Consider the following 15,042-nt stretch of genomic DNA (forward strand, 5'->3'; position numbering starts at 1 on the left):
GTGCCTTTGAGCCCGGTTTTCAGAGACCTTGCGATGTGGCGCACGCGGTTTTCAATTTTCTTCAAAGTCTGGACAGCGTCCTCGGTCTTATCAGAAACTTGCAGTCTGGGACGTCGTCGAATTCAAAAGACATTCACGCAGCCAACGAGAAACAAATGCCCCAATGACACGAGTTTTTTGTCACGTTGGTAAAAGGCCGGCTGCTGGAGCGCAAGAATGACATCAGCTGATGTGTGGCTTTATCACCCTGGATCTAATAGCCTGGCTTGGGTCTCAGTATTGTCTTGCAGTATGACTAAGCTCCGTGGTACGGAGATATGCCCTATCATTCTACTATGTATGAGCTACGCACAAATTATTATATACAAATACTCACCTGGAAACGGCGATCAGATTATCATCGCCCCCCTCTTCTATAGCACATTCATGTTGAGGGAAATAAGGAGCCAACTCCCATCATGATGAAAATCCCGTGCCGAACGTAACGATGCCGCATGTCGCCGCCTATGGACCCGTATGTGGGGCCGTCAAGTGGGTCATCCCGGCCGCGCTTCGGCCGATGTCGCCGCCGACACTGATTGAGGGATTGCCAGACGATTGTGCCCGCACTTTAGGGTGCCCGGAATGCACCTACGAACTACACAATTCTTTCAATTTAATCGGCACAGATTCGGTGGGTTATCAAGGCTTCGTTGCGTGAATGTAAGGGTCAATGAGGGCATCCATCAATCAGCCATTATCAGTATGGCCTACCAAAGACCCACGTCCACTCATCCATCCATTCCTACCACAATCAGACACTTCAACAATGTGCCGACGTCCAATCTCAAAATTCCGTTGTTAGTTTCTAGCGTCAGAGCCTCATCCTGCCTTACCAAATCTTCTCAACATAACCCCTGATTTAGCCATCTTTCATGACCACCAGCCATGGCCCCATGACGTACCCATCGTTCCATGAAACCCGAATCTCCTCCCAGCAACTAGAAAGACATCTCACGCGACATGGGATTCTCAATGCACTTACCAAACCACATCCTCCCCTCCCACTCCCACTCCCCCGCAACAGGGATCACCGCCGTCACCACCCTCCCTCGGGACCCGAGCACGAGGTAAACCTCCACCTCGCCTTCCCATCCTCCCCAGCATCATCCAAGCAGCCCATCAACGACTCATGTCCAGAGATAAGATCCCGCTTAACTTTCCGCGCCTGACTCTCCCCCTCCCTCCATCTCATCGCGTCGCGTCGTTGCCTACAACTGACCTGCCCTCGGGGGCGCAGCTCACAACATAACACTCTGACAACTCATAGCAATTTGATAATTGAGTTTGTCCTCTTACACGTGTGCATATGCATATGCATACACATGTTATCTACATCTTAGACTTGCCGTCGGGGCCGGGAGGACGGCACCGCTGTACGGCCCCCGACGCCAGCGCGTCGGAGAAACGAAAACGTGCTCACGAAATTTAAGTTCTTCCCACCATGCATCTCCGTCGTATCTTGAATGCTTAATCGGTTGAAGTGTCCGTCGGGAGCGCGGCACGCTTCTCAGCTCGCTCCGAGGAGATCCAGCCGTTCGTCACGCGACAAACGCGATGATGACTCGGTTCCAGCTGCATAACCAACTCCCCGTTAAGAAATAAAGCTATATGATGAATCACATGCCATTTCTCTACCATTCTGACTCTTTTGGGTATCATCTTCCAGTTGTGGTGTCATCTGCGAATTTTGTCGTGTGTTTATGTACGGTTTTTATTGTACAACTCATGGGCAAGGAAGACGATCATGTTAGTTTACCCAGAACCCCCCTGAAGACCTCCAACCGACCCCAAAACCATACTCAAAGGCTTCGTCAAACGTAATAAAGCAGTTATAGACTTAGGTTCACATTCTTACTCGCCTAACGTTGTCAAAAGACTAATCTTGTTGCTCTTCAACATGGCTCACGTGACCCATGATACGCGGCACGCGATACGCCCCACCTTCCTCCCGGTCTCTAAGCCAGCGAAGCTCCATGGAATTGAGCAACTTGAAAATCTGTTCACGATTCGTAGTCACCGCAGAGACATTGCACTTGATAACTGGGAGCACTACTCATAAATCTTGAAAAAAACAGAGCGTAAATTCGGCATTCATTATATATGCAGCCATGCTTCGTGGTCAGAGGCAATAGGACCATCGTGACCGAAAATGCAGACACCTAGATATGGTGACCCATGATGCAAAAACCATCAAACCCATAACGCCGGAAATGCAGCAAAGTCGTAATTGGTACAAACACCCCCACCCCCCGAGCCTCCCAAGCATGCAAAATTAAATCCGCGACATCTTCAGCTGCTGCCGGCCGATGCAAGATGAATCATGTCTTTAGATCCGACCGAGACACGATGCATATTTGCGTGGCCTCGCAAGCGCGCACATGCAGGTTTCCGTGACAACGTGCGTATGCATTCCACAATCACGCCTGGTCCCCGTCCTTGGCCTCGCGGCGCCCCGAGTAGAGGTGGAACTGCACAAAGATGATGCAGTCCTCGGCGATGGTGCCGAAGGACCCCAGGAGCCAGGGGAGTGCGTTGAGGAGGTAGTCCTTGTCCTGCTTGAACGCGAGCAGGCTGGCGCCGTAGGTGAAGTTTCCGGTGAGGGAGAGGAGGAAGAAGAGCAGCGCGAGACCTGTCAATCCTATGTTAGCACCCGATGCACAACCTCGAAAAGCAGATACCCAAATAGACGTACCTTCGCAAGACTTCTCCTGCCAGTTCTTGATGATCTGCGGGATGCGCGCGCAGAGGTAGCACACGGCGGAGACGTATCCCAGAAACAAGCCGACCTTCTCCATTGTGCCCTTGACCTCCTCGGGCGCGCCGACGTCAATGTCAGGCGAGTTCCACGCGCCGGCCTTGTAGCTGACGAACCAGCCCAACGCGCCGACGAGGTACACGGCGAAGATGCTCAGCGTGTTGTGCAGCCAGGGGTTGCTGTCGGGAGTCTCGTCCTCGCCGGTGACCATCTTGCGGAGGGGGTCGAGAGAGCTCTCGTTGTGCACGGCGTGGCGGCGGTGGGAGCCGGGCAGGCCTGCGGAGGAGGAGCGTCGGCGCGCGAGGAGGGGCTCGTCTTCGGTGGGCTCCGCGCCGGTCGCGGTGACGTGGGCGGAGGAGCGGCGGCGGGAGGCGCGGCGGGCGTTCTTGGTGTTGTAGTAGACGCATTGCGAGATGAGGACGAGGTCGGCGACGCAGAAGTAGGAGGCGAGGGCGACTGCTGTGGGCGCGAGGTGGGTGAAGAGGGCGCCTGTTCGGAGGTTTTTCGAGTCAGTGCGTGCTTCTCTTAGTGGGAGAAATTTTCGGTGTCGTTGGGGGTGGTAAAGACAAGTTTGGCAGACAGAGAATTGGGGCGCGTGGTGTTTCGGAGGCGTCAAAGGTATCGCGGGGTCGTGTTCCTCTTACCTAGCAGGTTCGTCACGTCACCGAGGAGCCAGACGATGAGGAAGGCCATGGAGAGGCCATCTGCGCTTTGCGCCTTGTAGTTGGCGATAAGCTGGGGAAGCTACTCGCAATGTCAGCAAACTGGCAGCTCGAAAGCGAAGCTCACGTGCTTCGGAGACGCTCCAGAAAGACGCACGAGAAGGCAGATCCAGGCGGTCAAGCTGATGCTGCCAAAGATACCGGATAGCGCATCTTCAACTTTGGGTGTCTGCGATAAGGCGGCGTAGGCCGTAACGGCGAATGAAGCCATGCTGTCTGATTTCCTCCGAAGACGCGATTGAACAGTGCAGGACTGGCGTAACGTCTGCTGAAGCAGGGTGAGAGGAAGAAGCAGAGCCGCCTTTTGTCGTGTGTCTGGCCGTGGTCAGGTGGGTTGGGGGAAGATCAAGTGGGATGGTTGGAAGCAGAGTCACGCAGCAGGAATTGATAGGCCGGCTACGGATAGCCACCCGTCGTCCAACCATCCACCTTGCTCGCCGTTATCTTGCTATCGGTTGCGGTCAAGCGCAGCGATAAGAGACGGGACCCTGCATGACATAGCCAATGGGTTGAAAAAACCTTGGCGACACGCTCAAGAGGGGAATTAGTGGGGGTGACGGCGGTGTGGCATGACTCCAGTCTCCCGCAAAACCTGATCGAAAGGCGGGCTTACCGCCACTTTTTCTCTGATGTGGGTGCTGTGGGAAGAAGCTGAGCTCAGCACGCCAATGAGACGAGGTTATTTGGTCATCGCAGCTGAGAGCTGCAAGCCAGAGCTGAGATGAAGAAGCCTCACTGAAAAAAGAGCATTACTGCGCAGGCAAGCTTACTTGTTGCCTTGCATCAGCATCGAGATGAACCGGCTAGCTCAGCCCAGATTTGCACAGATTGGCTGTCTTGATGCATATGCGATGGGCGCCCATCATCCGAAGTTTAAAAGCCGTTGATCCTGCTGATGGCGGTGACCAATCGAAGACTGTCAGAGGAACTTGCATTCAATGGCACCACCCGTTGGTCACCGGACATCCGTCGGGCGTCATCTTTTTCCGATGCCAGATCAGGGGCACGTGGCTGCCCCTCACCTGCACCGCCATGATTCGCTGTGGCTGACACAGCAGTCTCGGTGGTGGGTGGGCGTGCTGCAGATGCTTGGATGAGGTCCGTTCCTCGGCCAACTTGCCGACCTGCACTGCGGCCTGTTGACGTGGGGGATGCAGATGCGCTGGTGACCCGACCACGCGTCGCCATTTAAGCTCGCGTCGTCCGGCCTTGTCTATGGACGGTGTATTTGGTTGAAAGGTCTCCGTGGCTTGCTGTCTTGTTTTCTAGCGTATCTTGCATATTCAATTTCGCGATAGTTTGGACTCGTCGCTTGCACTGTACCACCAAATCCGACCTCGATACCGCCCGTGATTTCGTTGTACGCAGCCATGAAGCTGTCTAGCACCGTCGCGCTGCTTGGCGCGTCCTTGCCCGGTGCTGTGGCGTGGGGAAGTAAGTGTCTCTTTCGCCCAGCTCCGTCTGCCGTCCCCGGAATCGTCTCCGGTGGAGGCGCTGGTCTCCGGTATCGCCAGTGTTGTCGCTGCCGCTGACCGTCACCGCTGCAGGCTTGGGCCACATCACAACCGCATACATCGCGAGCCACTTCGTTGCCAACACCACAGAGGCCTTCTTTCAGGACCTCTTGCGGAACGACACCGAGCATTACCTGGCAGGTGTGGCAACGTGGGCCGATACCATTCGCTACACGAGATGGGGTCATTTCACGGGTCCCTTCCACTTCATCGATGCCCACGACAGCCCGCCTGACTACTGCGGCATCGACTTTGAAAGGGACTGCAAGGCGGAGGGCTGCGTGGTCACTGCGTTAGCAAACTACACCACCAGGTCACTAGATACGAAGCTCAGCGGTTGGGAGCGCAATCAAGCGGCTCGATTCGTCGTCCACTTCATCGGCGATATCCACCAGCCACTTCACAACGAGGACGTCGCTCGAGGCGGCAACGGAATCCACGTGAAGTGGTATGGCACCGACTTCAACCTGCACCACGTATGGGATAGCTCCATCGCTGAGAAACTGATCGGCGGCGCTCGTCGTCGTCCGTACGACAACGCGAAGCGCTGGGCGGACGAGCTCGCGGATGAGATCAAGACGGGCAAGTTCGCCGCGCAAAAGGCGGATTGGCTGAAGACGCTCGACTTCAACGACGTCAAGACGACTGCCCTCGCGTGGGCAGGAGAGGGAAACGCATTCGTCTGCACCCACGGTATGTCGATCCCCCGAGAACGGCTCCCCACAACCCGCTGGGTGACGTTTAAACTGACTTAAGCTTGAAAGTGTTCCCCGAAGGCCCGCGTGCGATCGCCGGACAGGAGCTCGGCGGTGAGTACTTCCAGAAGGCGGCGCCAGTCATCGAGCTCCAGGTTGCCAAGGCAGGCGTGCGAATGGCGGCTTGGCTCGACCTTATTGCAGCAGCGTACACGCAGGCGACGACGGGGACGACAAAGATGGACACCGCCGAGGGTAACAAGGACGGCAACACCGATGTGGGCGGCGCCGACATGGGTTCGGAGGAATTGTGATGGAGATGAGACGCCAAGCATGTTCCGTCGATTATGACCCCCGTTCCAGTTTCCTTACAAGTAGATCCCCTCGTTTCTCCCGCAGGGCAAAACGTGTTTTGAGGCAGCAAAAGCTTGGCTTGCCTCGCGGACTGTGATTGGGGGCTCATACTGCGTAATTTGAATTCTGCTTATCTCCGCGCGATGGTATTTCCGCTCAGGTGCAGCATCGGGCTGAGGCCGACCACAATGCGGGCCATCTGACGATGGCCGATGGGTGGCTTGCCAAGGACTCTTGACAGCTTTGCCAACGTGACCTTTGATAAGTCTGATCGGTACCGAAGCCTCTGGATCGGCAGCTCACGGACCCGGAGACTGCTTGACGGACCGGCGTTGCGGAAGAAGGTGATCACGCCGGGGACGTTGTAGTCTTGGCCGGGCGTTCAACGGCCCAGCAGCGGCAGAATGTCTCTCTGATGACGGCGCAGGTTTGATTAGCATGGGAAGAATGTTTCCCAGAGCGACACTCGGCAAACGTTTCCTGGCCCAGGGAAAGTGGCGTGATGTCGACGTCCTGGGTGGGGGGATTTGGAATCCGCCATCTGTCCTTGGAGCGTCCCCTTTCAAGTCCAGCCGTGACAGCGGCGGGGCGTGGCATTTGGGATGATAGGTGACGTCTGGCAAGGTGGAGGGCTGCCATCGTTCTCGATGCCCTTGCCGAGGGTCCGAGTCCTAGCAAGAGGCGCAAAGGGGATTGGATGCCATTAGAAGCGCATGGCAGGATTGCTGGACGGGATTGGCACGGCTTCTGGGCATCGCTCAGCGCAATATTGCGACGACGGGCGGTCGATGCTTTGTTCCTTCCTTTGGCAAGGGTGGTGTTTGCCTCTTCCGACGGTCGTCGAGTTTCAACATGGTCGTCCCGAGCTGGGATGAAAGGCAGGCATGCGGCCCGGGTCCGAGGAGAATGCCTGCAGCGAGGTTCGACGGGAAGTGTGGCGGAAGCGAGGTTGGGCCGGTTGACACGAGTGACAAGACGGGCAAGAAAGTTGAGGTGAACCTGTTTCACCATTGGTTTTTTGGCACAGGCTTCAAACTCAGCCTCGTGTCGCAGAATGGTGCGCCCCCTTGGCGGAGGTGCGGTGGGCCTCTCTCTCGACTTTTTCTCGCTTGTCTGTGCAGGGGTTGCCGTCCGGAGTCGCATCGAGCAGGCAAACCGGATCTGTGGGCCACTGGCGAAGGAAGGATTCAATTGAAAGACCAGCCCTTTAATTGATTGTTCCTGCATCTCGAGGGGTTGATGATGAGACCAAGATGGGGGGCACCAGCTTGCCGTGTGCCGAGAGCTTGGTGTGCTGGACGTGTTGGTGCAAATTTTATGGTTTCGCGAGGAGATCTTTTGGGGACGAATGACCTCAAGCGAGCCGGTGACCCGTTTGTTTGGGAGGGAGGAGGAAAACACGGCTCGTATTGATATCGTGAGCGGCACAGAATTGCCATCGGTCAGAAAGACTGCCCGTCCCCACGCCGATTCTCCAGCAGCCCACGCCGACGACGGCAGGCGAGCCAAACGTGCTAGTATGGGTGTTGGCGGACTTCCATGTCATCCACCGAAACGGAAAAACGCGTTGGCGCTATGGCAAGGCTATCAGATATGTCAGTTTAGATTGCTCGTAAATTGGGTGTGGGCGATCAATAGCATTAAACTCAGGAACATTTAAAAATTGCCCGACAGCCCAGAATCCAGAATAGACCTCGAGTGAGCCAAAATGGGCAACTTGTCGAGTCGTATACGACGTGTTGACACTGCAAAATAACAGACGAAATGCAAATCGAAACCGTCATCCCATGGATAAGCATCTTGTCGTCCAGGGGTTGGCCATGAGGAAAATCAGATTGACTTTTCTCGGATGGCTCATGCAGGGCGACGCCGACGGTCCAATCGCAGCCCGACTGAGGAGGCGTCGTCCAGTCAGCGAGGGATTGACTGGCAGGCCGGTCGAGAGAGACGAACAGAGGCAGAATGGCAAAGGCGGCATGGGCAGCCATGGAAGAGCGGCGGAAGGGGAGATGGGAGACACGGGGTGAAGCAGCGCCGATGGCCAGGGACTCCACGTCTTGCCCCTGCCGGCCCACGTCGAGTGTGAGCTTCCCAGGGTTGGAAAGGCGGGGCGGGTCTTAGCGGACGGGATGCTAGAGGCAACCTTAAAAGTGTGTTAAGGGAAGGGGTGAACCCGACCATTCCTCATTTGGACGGCCATTGTGGGTTCTTGGGATCTCCGCGACGGGGCCGCTGCAGGTACCGAGTGCTGGTGGTAGGGACTGAGGGAGATGGGAGATAAGGCACAGCGGTACGTACCGCCCTCCTTCCCACCTTCTCGACGCAACTTTCAGTGCGCAGCTCCTTCTCACCGTTTGGGCAGAGGAGAAGCCCAGAGAAGCAGGAGGAGGCACGTCTCCTCCCTGACACCAACACCTACCACACCAAAAGCGCATTCCCTGCATTTGCGTGCCTCGTCTTCTGGTGAGTGTGGCTCGCCCTATTTTCTCTAACCGTCAGACAGAGGGGCGCCGCAGCCAGTCGTCCCAGGGGCCTGGCCGTCATCCGAAGTTGCCGAGTGGAAGATTAGGTTTATTGGATGTTTGATGCCATCACCGTTGCGCGCGCAGGGCATCGCATCGCAGCCCTCGTCCTCGCTTCTCTCGCATCCCCATACTGGCCTCCTTGCGGGCACTTTTGATGTTTGCTTCTGTGCCGCCTCCTCCTCGAAACTCCACATTCCGACCCAATACAGCAAGAAGAACGCCGCGGCGTCTTTGCTGCTGCCGTCAACCGGCGAGTCAACTCCGCGGCCCCCCACGACCGGCGCCGAGGAGCCGCCCACCCGTGCACTCCTCGCCAAGCAATACGAGGCACTCGCTCACGATGCAAGCGAGGCACACGATACCTCGAGTGCCACGGTGCGGAGGAGCCCTTAGGAGCAAGCTTTTGGGTGGAACAAAATGCGGTGGAGATTTGAAATGGATTTGGCAGGCACCTATGATGCCATGCTGATATGCGATGCGATGCGAAGCGCCTGGTTACAGCGATCCCGTCCAGTCCAGTCCAGCTTGCTGAAGCCGCCGTCCCGGATTTAGGCCGGCGCTTCGATGGTAATGCAATCGGCAGGGCAGCAGCTGTTATCGTCTTGGTGCGACTGACGGGCCGTCGCACTAACACTGTACCACATTATGTGTGTCTCGCCCCGTTGAGGACCCCCGAACCGTTCAGACCGTTCCGCTGCCAATCATCCATTTGCCGCTCCTCTCCGGCCAAGACTGAGACCGCTGCGTGTCGCGGGTGCCCGCAAAGCACCACAGAAAACCGAGCCACGGAAAAGAAAGGGGGAGTCGGACGAACTCGAAAACAAGAAACAGCGCGGCTCGAAGGAAGATCGCCGAATTGGCGACGGCAATCAGAAAAACCCATCGCGTTCATCACGATGCCTGGTGTGCGTGCGTGTTCTGAGGAACGGATTGCTGGCGCCGTGATGCCGTGGTACCGTGCAGGCGCTGGACGTACGGCAGCCAACGTTTGTAGCGTGCGCGTCACTCGTCTGGGCGTCAATCCAGACTGAAGGGCAGCCGGTGTCCGGAAGCAAATCATGGGCGATCCCTCAAGGCTTAGCATGAGGTGCTAACCATAATTCGCGACTCAGGAATTAAGGTCATCCGCACCGTTGGGGTGGGCACTGAGGTTAAGGTTGGCTGTCGACGGAGCCAAAAACTACCTACAGCGTGCCATCCGTCTCAACGCCCTAAGCAGGGGGGGCTGACAGGCTGTCATGAGCGCTGAAGGGTGTCTCGCTGGCTGCTGCTGCTATTGCTGTGAAGGAGGGAGATTGCAACGGAGGAGGCGCCGCTCAGACGGTCAAACCTTAGCTTACTCTCCAGGTACTAAGGCATCCAAGGTAAGGTAGGTAAGTATTGTAGATACCTACCCAAGGTCTTGTCAACCGCGCTTAAGGAGGTCGAAAATGTCGTCCAGTGTCTCGTTTCGCTTCATCGACGCCTCGGGCGAAACGCCATTTGCCTGATGTCCTGGGCGCCCCACCTCCTTATTGGCTCGCTAAGCCGCGCCGGGGCCATGTGGAGCCTCCATGACCCCATTCTGCGACGAAAGGAGCCGCATCAGACATGACGACTTTTCCATTTCCACCTCTGTGCCGTCTCTCTCCAACACCAATTCCCACTTCGCTGCGACTTACCAGCCGGCCAGGCTGCTGCCAACCCATCTTCTCCCCCAAACTATACGGAACGGCCTGAACTTGCCCTGCCCGCCAGGTTCGACTCAAGTTCCTGCCCCGTTACCTGCTACCTGCCATCCTGTTGAGTCGGGAACTGTCCGTCCTGGACGGCCACCGTCATTGGCAGCGGTCACCCCTGCTCCGACGTAGCTTGTCCTCCCAACGAGCCTTCTTTCTGCACACTTCCTACACACAATCGCTGTCTTACTAACAACTTTGTCGCCGTTCCCGTCCCATACCATACCCAACAACCCCTGCCACAGGCGAAGCTCAGATCTCTCTGTTCCCTCGTCGCCTCGATCCCGAATCCTCTAGTTCTTAGTTCTCCCCGGAGGCGTCCTCCCCTGTCAGCTAGCTGTCGCATCGCATCTCATCAGACAGATGCCACCCCCGTGCTAGTCTCTGCCTCTCCGTCTCTGCCTCGCTTTCGACTCCATCCCGCTGCCGTTCTTCCACTCTGCCGCCCTCGTTCTCGTCTTTGCTGGGTATCCGTACAGTAGTTTGCTATCCAAAGCCCCCCCAACCCGTCTCCCACGCCCCTTGCTCGTCATCCGCTGCGGGTTCGCATACCGCAGCCCATGGGTCTGCACGGGGATCGGATGCTAAGCAGCATCCATGTGTTCACCCCCCAGTCCTTCGTTTGAGGCGCACACTCTGTTGCTCCCTCTGCCTCCTCCTTCTGCTGCTGCTGCTACCGCTCTCCTGTCAGCGAGCCCTAGTCTCCTCTCCTCGCCCGCCGCCCTCTCCTCCCAAAACTCCCCTGCGCCGCGTTTTGGACTCGTGGAGACGATTCCTCCTCCCAAGCAAGCCATGGGTGCCTGTCTCCGTCCCCACGACCCCCCGGTCCCCTGCCCATACCGGCAGCAGCCTGCAACCACAGCCCTGCGCATATAAGACTCCATATCTTGGCATTTTCAGACTATTTTGTTCCCGCCCTCCCCTTCTTAATCCGCAGTCACTCAGCTTCGATCATTCCTTTCGACCCTCCAACCTTTATTTTTCATTCTTCCTGTTGCCTCACGCTGGGAGTGTGTCTTCACATTCATTCATTCATTTCAATTTCAGCTGTGCTTCGTATCCGGTGTCTGTGACCGTTCCTTTCGTACTCTACTCTGTTCGCTCCTCGGTCTGGAACCACCCTTTCGAACGACAACTATAGTATTTTATTGAGAGCGACTCGGTCGACAGCACCCTTCGAACTCCCTCGATTCGACAACCTTTTGTACCCGAGATCAAGATGCAGATCAAGAACCTCGTCGCAGCCCTCGCGGGCATGGCCGTCGTCGCTGAGGCCGGCGTCACCTTCATGGACATCGACTCTCCTCTGAGCGCCGCCTTGGCTAAGCGTCAGCAGCGTGGTGGAAACCGTGGTGGAAACCAGGGCAACAACGGCCAGAACAACAACAACAACAACAACGGAGGCAACAACGGCCAGCTCTGCTTGCAGCAGAACGCCGTCCAGAAGGGTTCTCAGTCTGCCGGAACACCTGCTGCCCAGCAGGCCCAGTCCGCTACGTGAGTCCACCGAGCCTGTCAAACACCGGCGATGTACTAACCACTCGGCCAGTGACAACGCCAATTTCATCAATTTCTGCTCCGGCGAGACAGTCACCGACGGCAAGCAGATCACCGCTGGATCTTGCAACGGTATCGTCATGGGCAAGATTCCCGCCAACACCAAGATGGTCTCCACCGTCCTGCAGAACCCTCCTCACAACGGCAACATTCAGGCCAACCAGGACTTTGACGTTGAACTCAAGGTCAACAACCTGGCTGCCGGTTCCTTCACTGATGCCCAGGCCACCTACTACTCTGCTCCCCAGGACCTAAACGGCCAGGGCCAGGTCGTCGGTCACGTTCACGTCACCATCCAGGACATGGGCAACTCCCTCACCCCTCAGCAGCCTCTGGATGCGTCCAAGTTCGTGTTCTTCAAGGGTATCAACGATGCCGGTGATGGCAACGGCAACCTCAAGGCCACCGTCACTGGTGGTCTCCCTGCCGGAAACTACCGCGTCTGCACCATGTCTTCCGCCTCCAACCACCAGCCTGTTCTGATGCCCGTCGCTCAGCGTGGTGCCCAGGACGACTGCAACAAGTTCACCGTTGGCGGAAACGGCGGCAACAACGGAGGAAACAACAACAACAACAACAACGGCCAGAACAACAACAACAACAATAACGGCCAGAACGCCAACAATGGCCAGAACGCCAACAACGGCCAGAGTGAGTAACCCCGCAGACATTGTGATTCCGAAGCTAACCACGGCGACAGACGGCGGCAACCGCGGAGGTAAGCAGAACGCCGGAAAGAGGGCTCAAGGCGGCAACCGCGCTGCTGGTGCGGGACAACGAGGCGCCGGTCAAGGAGGTAATGCCAACAACGCATAACACCTTAGAACCCCCCTTTGCATTTCGCACACTGAACCCAAGGCATTTTCATTTCTTTTTCCCCCTTCTCTCCCCCCTCTGTCCCTCGCCCTCGCGCTAATACCCATACCCAAGCCTTTCCTGGAGGATTCCCTGGTGCTCCAAATGGAGGTTTCCCTGGTGCTCAGAATGGAGGAGGCTTCCCTGGCGGCCAGAACGGTGGAAACCCGTTCGGGCAAGGCCAATTCCCTGGATTCGGTAACCCTGGTGCGGCCACTTCACAAACCCAGTCCGGACAGAATGCACAAGGTTCCGCAGATGCTAACACGTCCGCTCAGGACGGGGACGCCGCCAGTAAACCCGCCTCGTCGGCAACTTCTTCGGTAGCCTCGTCGGCAGCGGTGCCGACCCAGACCGGAGGCGCCTCCGGCAACTCCAACAACGCCAACGGTAACTCTTCCGGATCCGCTGGTGGCAAGGGAGGCGCAACGTCGAACGCAATCCTCGGGCTCGCGGCCCCGGCGGTCACGGACTCGGGCGATAGCAGCCGACCCTTCTCCGTCAACGGCAACTCTTTCATCTCCAAGGCCAACGCCGTGCAGCGTGCCTGCGACATTCAACGGAATTCCTGCTTCAATGCTATCAACGGTGGACAGGGTAACGGGGCTTCCACATCCGAATGCGATGCCCAGGTCCAGGCCTGCATCCAGGAGCTCTCGTAATCGAATCCCCTCTTGAGTGTTTTTCCCATTTCTTCTGCGACGAACGACGACGACGACCCCGAGGATTGGAATATTTGACGGCACCGCTCACCCAACGGGGCTACCCTACCGACAATCTATTTTACCCCCCGATGATGGGTTTACGACAAAAATGTTCTGGTGTTCTTTTGTTTTTTCTCTTTGTGAGAGTCGTCCAACCTTTTTCGACGACGAATGGGTCTACACACAATGAAGGTTTTATTACTAGACGAATCTTGGTTGCCAATGGGCCGTGGGCACCGTGTTGGTGGTTTTTCTTTATTTTTGTTGTTACTCCTGGATCATGAAAAACCGTTTACCCCCCGATACCACACAACATTGGCAGAGCAACCCTCAACACCTCCCCGTATTATTGTTCTAATGTCCCCCCTCCTACCTCCTCCTCGACGACCACCCAAACCGTTTTCATGATCGAAACCTTTCTGTACATTTAGAGGGAGTTGTTTTCTTTTCCGTTGACAGGATACGCAGCATGGCTTGGAAAGAAATGGAAGACACAATTCCAGTAGAGTGCACATAATTTTTTGTTCACTTTTTTTCCTCGGTCATGTTCTCTTCTGATGCGTATTTGGTGATGTCTACTAACTTTGACGTGACAACTCCGAGTGGGTGGTGGGCAAACTTCCGCCAACAGCCTGACAACCTTAATCTCACTTGGGTTGAACACACTCACTTTCGGGCCAAGGAATCTTGGGGTGGCAGGAGGTATACCGAAAGCAACGGCACCTCCCAAAGTGTGTGTGGGTGAGTTCGTGTGGGATGCCCCAGTCCAAGCTGCGGCGTCTGATCATCGCGCTCTCGTCTCGTCTTCCTCTCTTTTCTGGCTGGCACCTTCATGCAACCGATTATGTCAGCCTGCCATCCCGCTCACTTGAAGAATCTGAGCCAGCAATCTAGATCTTGGCAGGTGTCGGGGGACGAGGGGGGCCAGGTCGCGGACCTTGGTCCGAAACACGAGGTGGTTTGTGCGTTGTCGAGACGGTGTTTCATGTGATTTTCTGTGGTCCGGAGTTGGGACGGAGAAGCGGTGGTCTGTGACGCTGGGGCTTAGGGGGGGCTAGCTGTTGACAGGGGGTGATATGCTTTTGTTTGCGTGTGATGTGACGCTGGAGCATACCGGGGCCCTAGATTTTTAATTAGGAGAATTTTCTTTACTTAGTAGAGGGCATGCTTAAGCCTTAGCGTCCTCGGGTCCCATTCCCCTTTTCTTCAGATTGATTGATGTTTAAATATGGCCTTATCTCATCTTTCTTAGGTCGCGCCGCTGGACGGGTGGAAAGTGGGAGGTGTTTTGATGTGGAAAAGGTTTATTTTCATGACTCTCTCTCTCTCTTCCTTTGCTTCATCGCTCGCGAGTGAGGAACTTGGGTTCCTGCGCATGCCATGTTATGCTATGCTTTTTGGGTATGTGGCAAGTGCACGATAAGAGAACCCTCGCTATTCGGCCTCTTCTGCGTCTCCCTTTCAGAGTTTTATTTTGGGCTGCGTCGCGATGGTGTGAGTGGGCTATCCCTCCCCAGTTCCACGGTGGGAAAACCTTCGAGTGAGGGCATTTCCGGACGTTATCGTGGGCATTGCGGATGGAGCCCGACGGGCAAACGAAT

At 56.3% G+C, this 15,042-nt stretch overlaps 3 protein-coding genes across 3 annotated transcripts; 2 read left to right on the top strand and 1 right to left on the bottom strand.

Annotated features, from left to right (window-relative positions):
- Positions 1-2,459: 2,459 nt before the first annotated feature.
- GCG54_00012433 (putative vacuolar amino acid transporter YPQ3) lies at positions 2,460-3,730 on the bottom strand (the record flags this gene model as incomplete). Its single annotated transcript, XM_045412311.1, has 4 exons — positions 2,460-2,671; positions 2,735-3,286; positions 3,442-3,541; positions 3,587-3,730. The coding sequence occupies 4 exons, from the start codon at positions 3,728-3,730 to the stop codon at positions 2,460-2,462; spliced, it is 1,008 nt and encodes a 335-aa protein (XP_045261346.1).
- A 1,159-nt stretch (positions 3,731-4,889) lies between these two features.
- On the top strand, positions 4,890-6,042 carry GCG54_00012434 (Nuclease S1; the record flags this gene model as incomplete). The annotated part of the gene is made up of 3 exons (XM_045412312.1): positions 4,890-4,953; positions 5,034-5,726; positions 5,798-6,042. 3 exons carry the CDS (start codon positions 4,890-4,892, stop codon positions 6,040-6,042), a joined length of 1,002 nt encoding a protein of 333 aa, XP_045261347.1.
- Positions 6,043-11,544: 5,502 nt separating this feature from the next.
- GCG54_00012435 (uncharacterized protein) lies at positions 11,545-13,399 on the top strand (the record flags this gene model as incomplete). Its single annotated transcript, XM_045412313.1, has 4 exons — positions 11,545-11,822; positions 11,875-12,533; positions 12,583-12,678; positions 12,813-13,399. The coding sequence occupies 4 exons, from the start codon at positions 11,545-11,547 to the stop codon at positions 13,397-13,399; spliced, it is 1,620 nt and encodes a 539-aa protein (XP_045261348.1).
- Positions 13,400-15,042: the final 1,643 nt, after the last annotated feature.

The sequence above is a fragment of the Colletotrichum gloeosporioides genome (genome assembly GCF_011800055.1).
Source record: "Colletotrichum gloeosporioides strain Lc1 chromosome Unknown consensus_65, whole genome shotgun sequence".
NCBI classification, from domain to species: Eukaryota; Fungi; Ascomycota; class Sordariomycetes; order Glomerellales; family Glomerellaceae; genus Colletotrichum; species Colletotrichum gloeosporioides.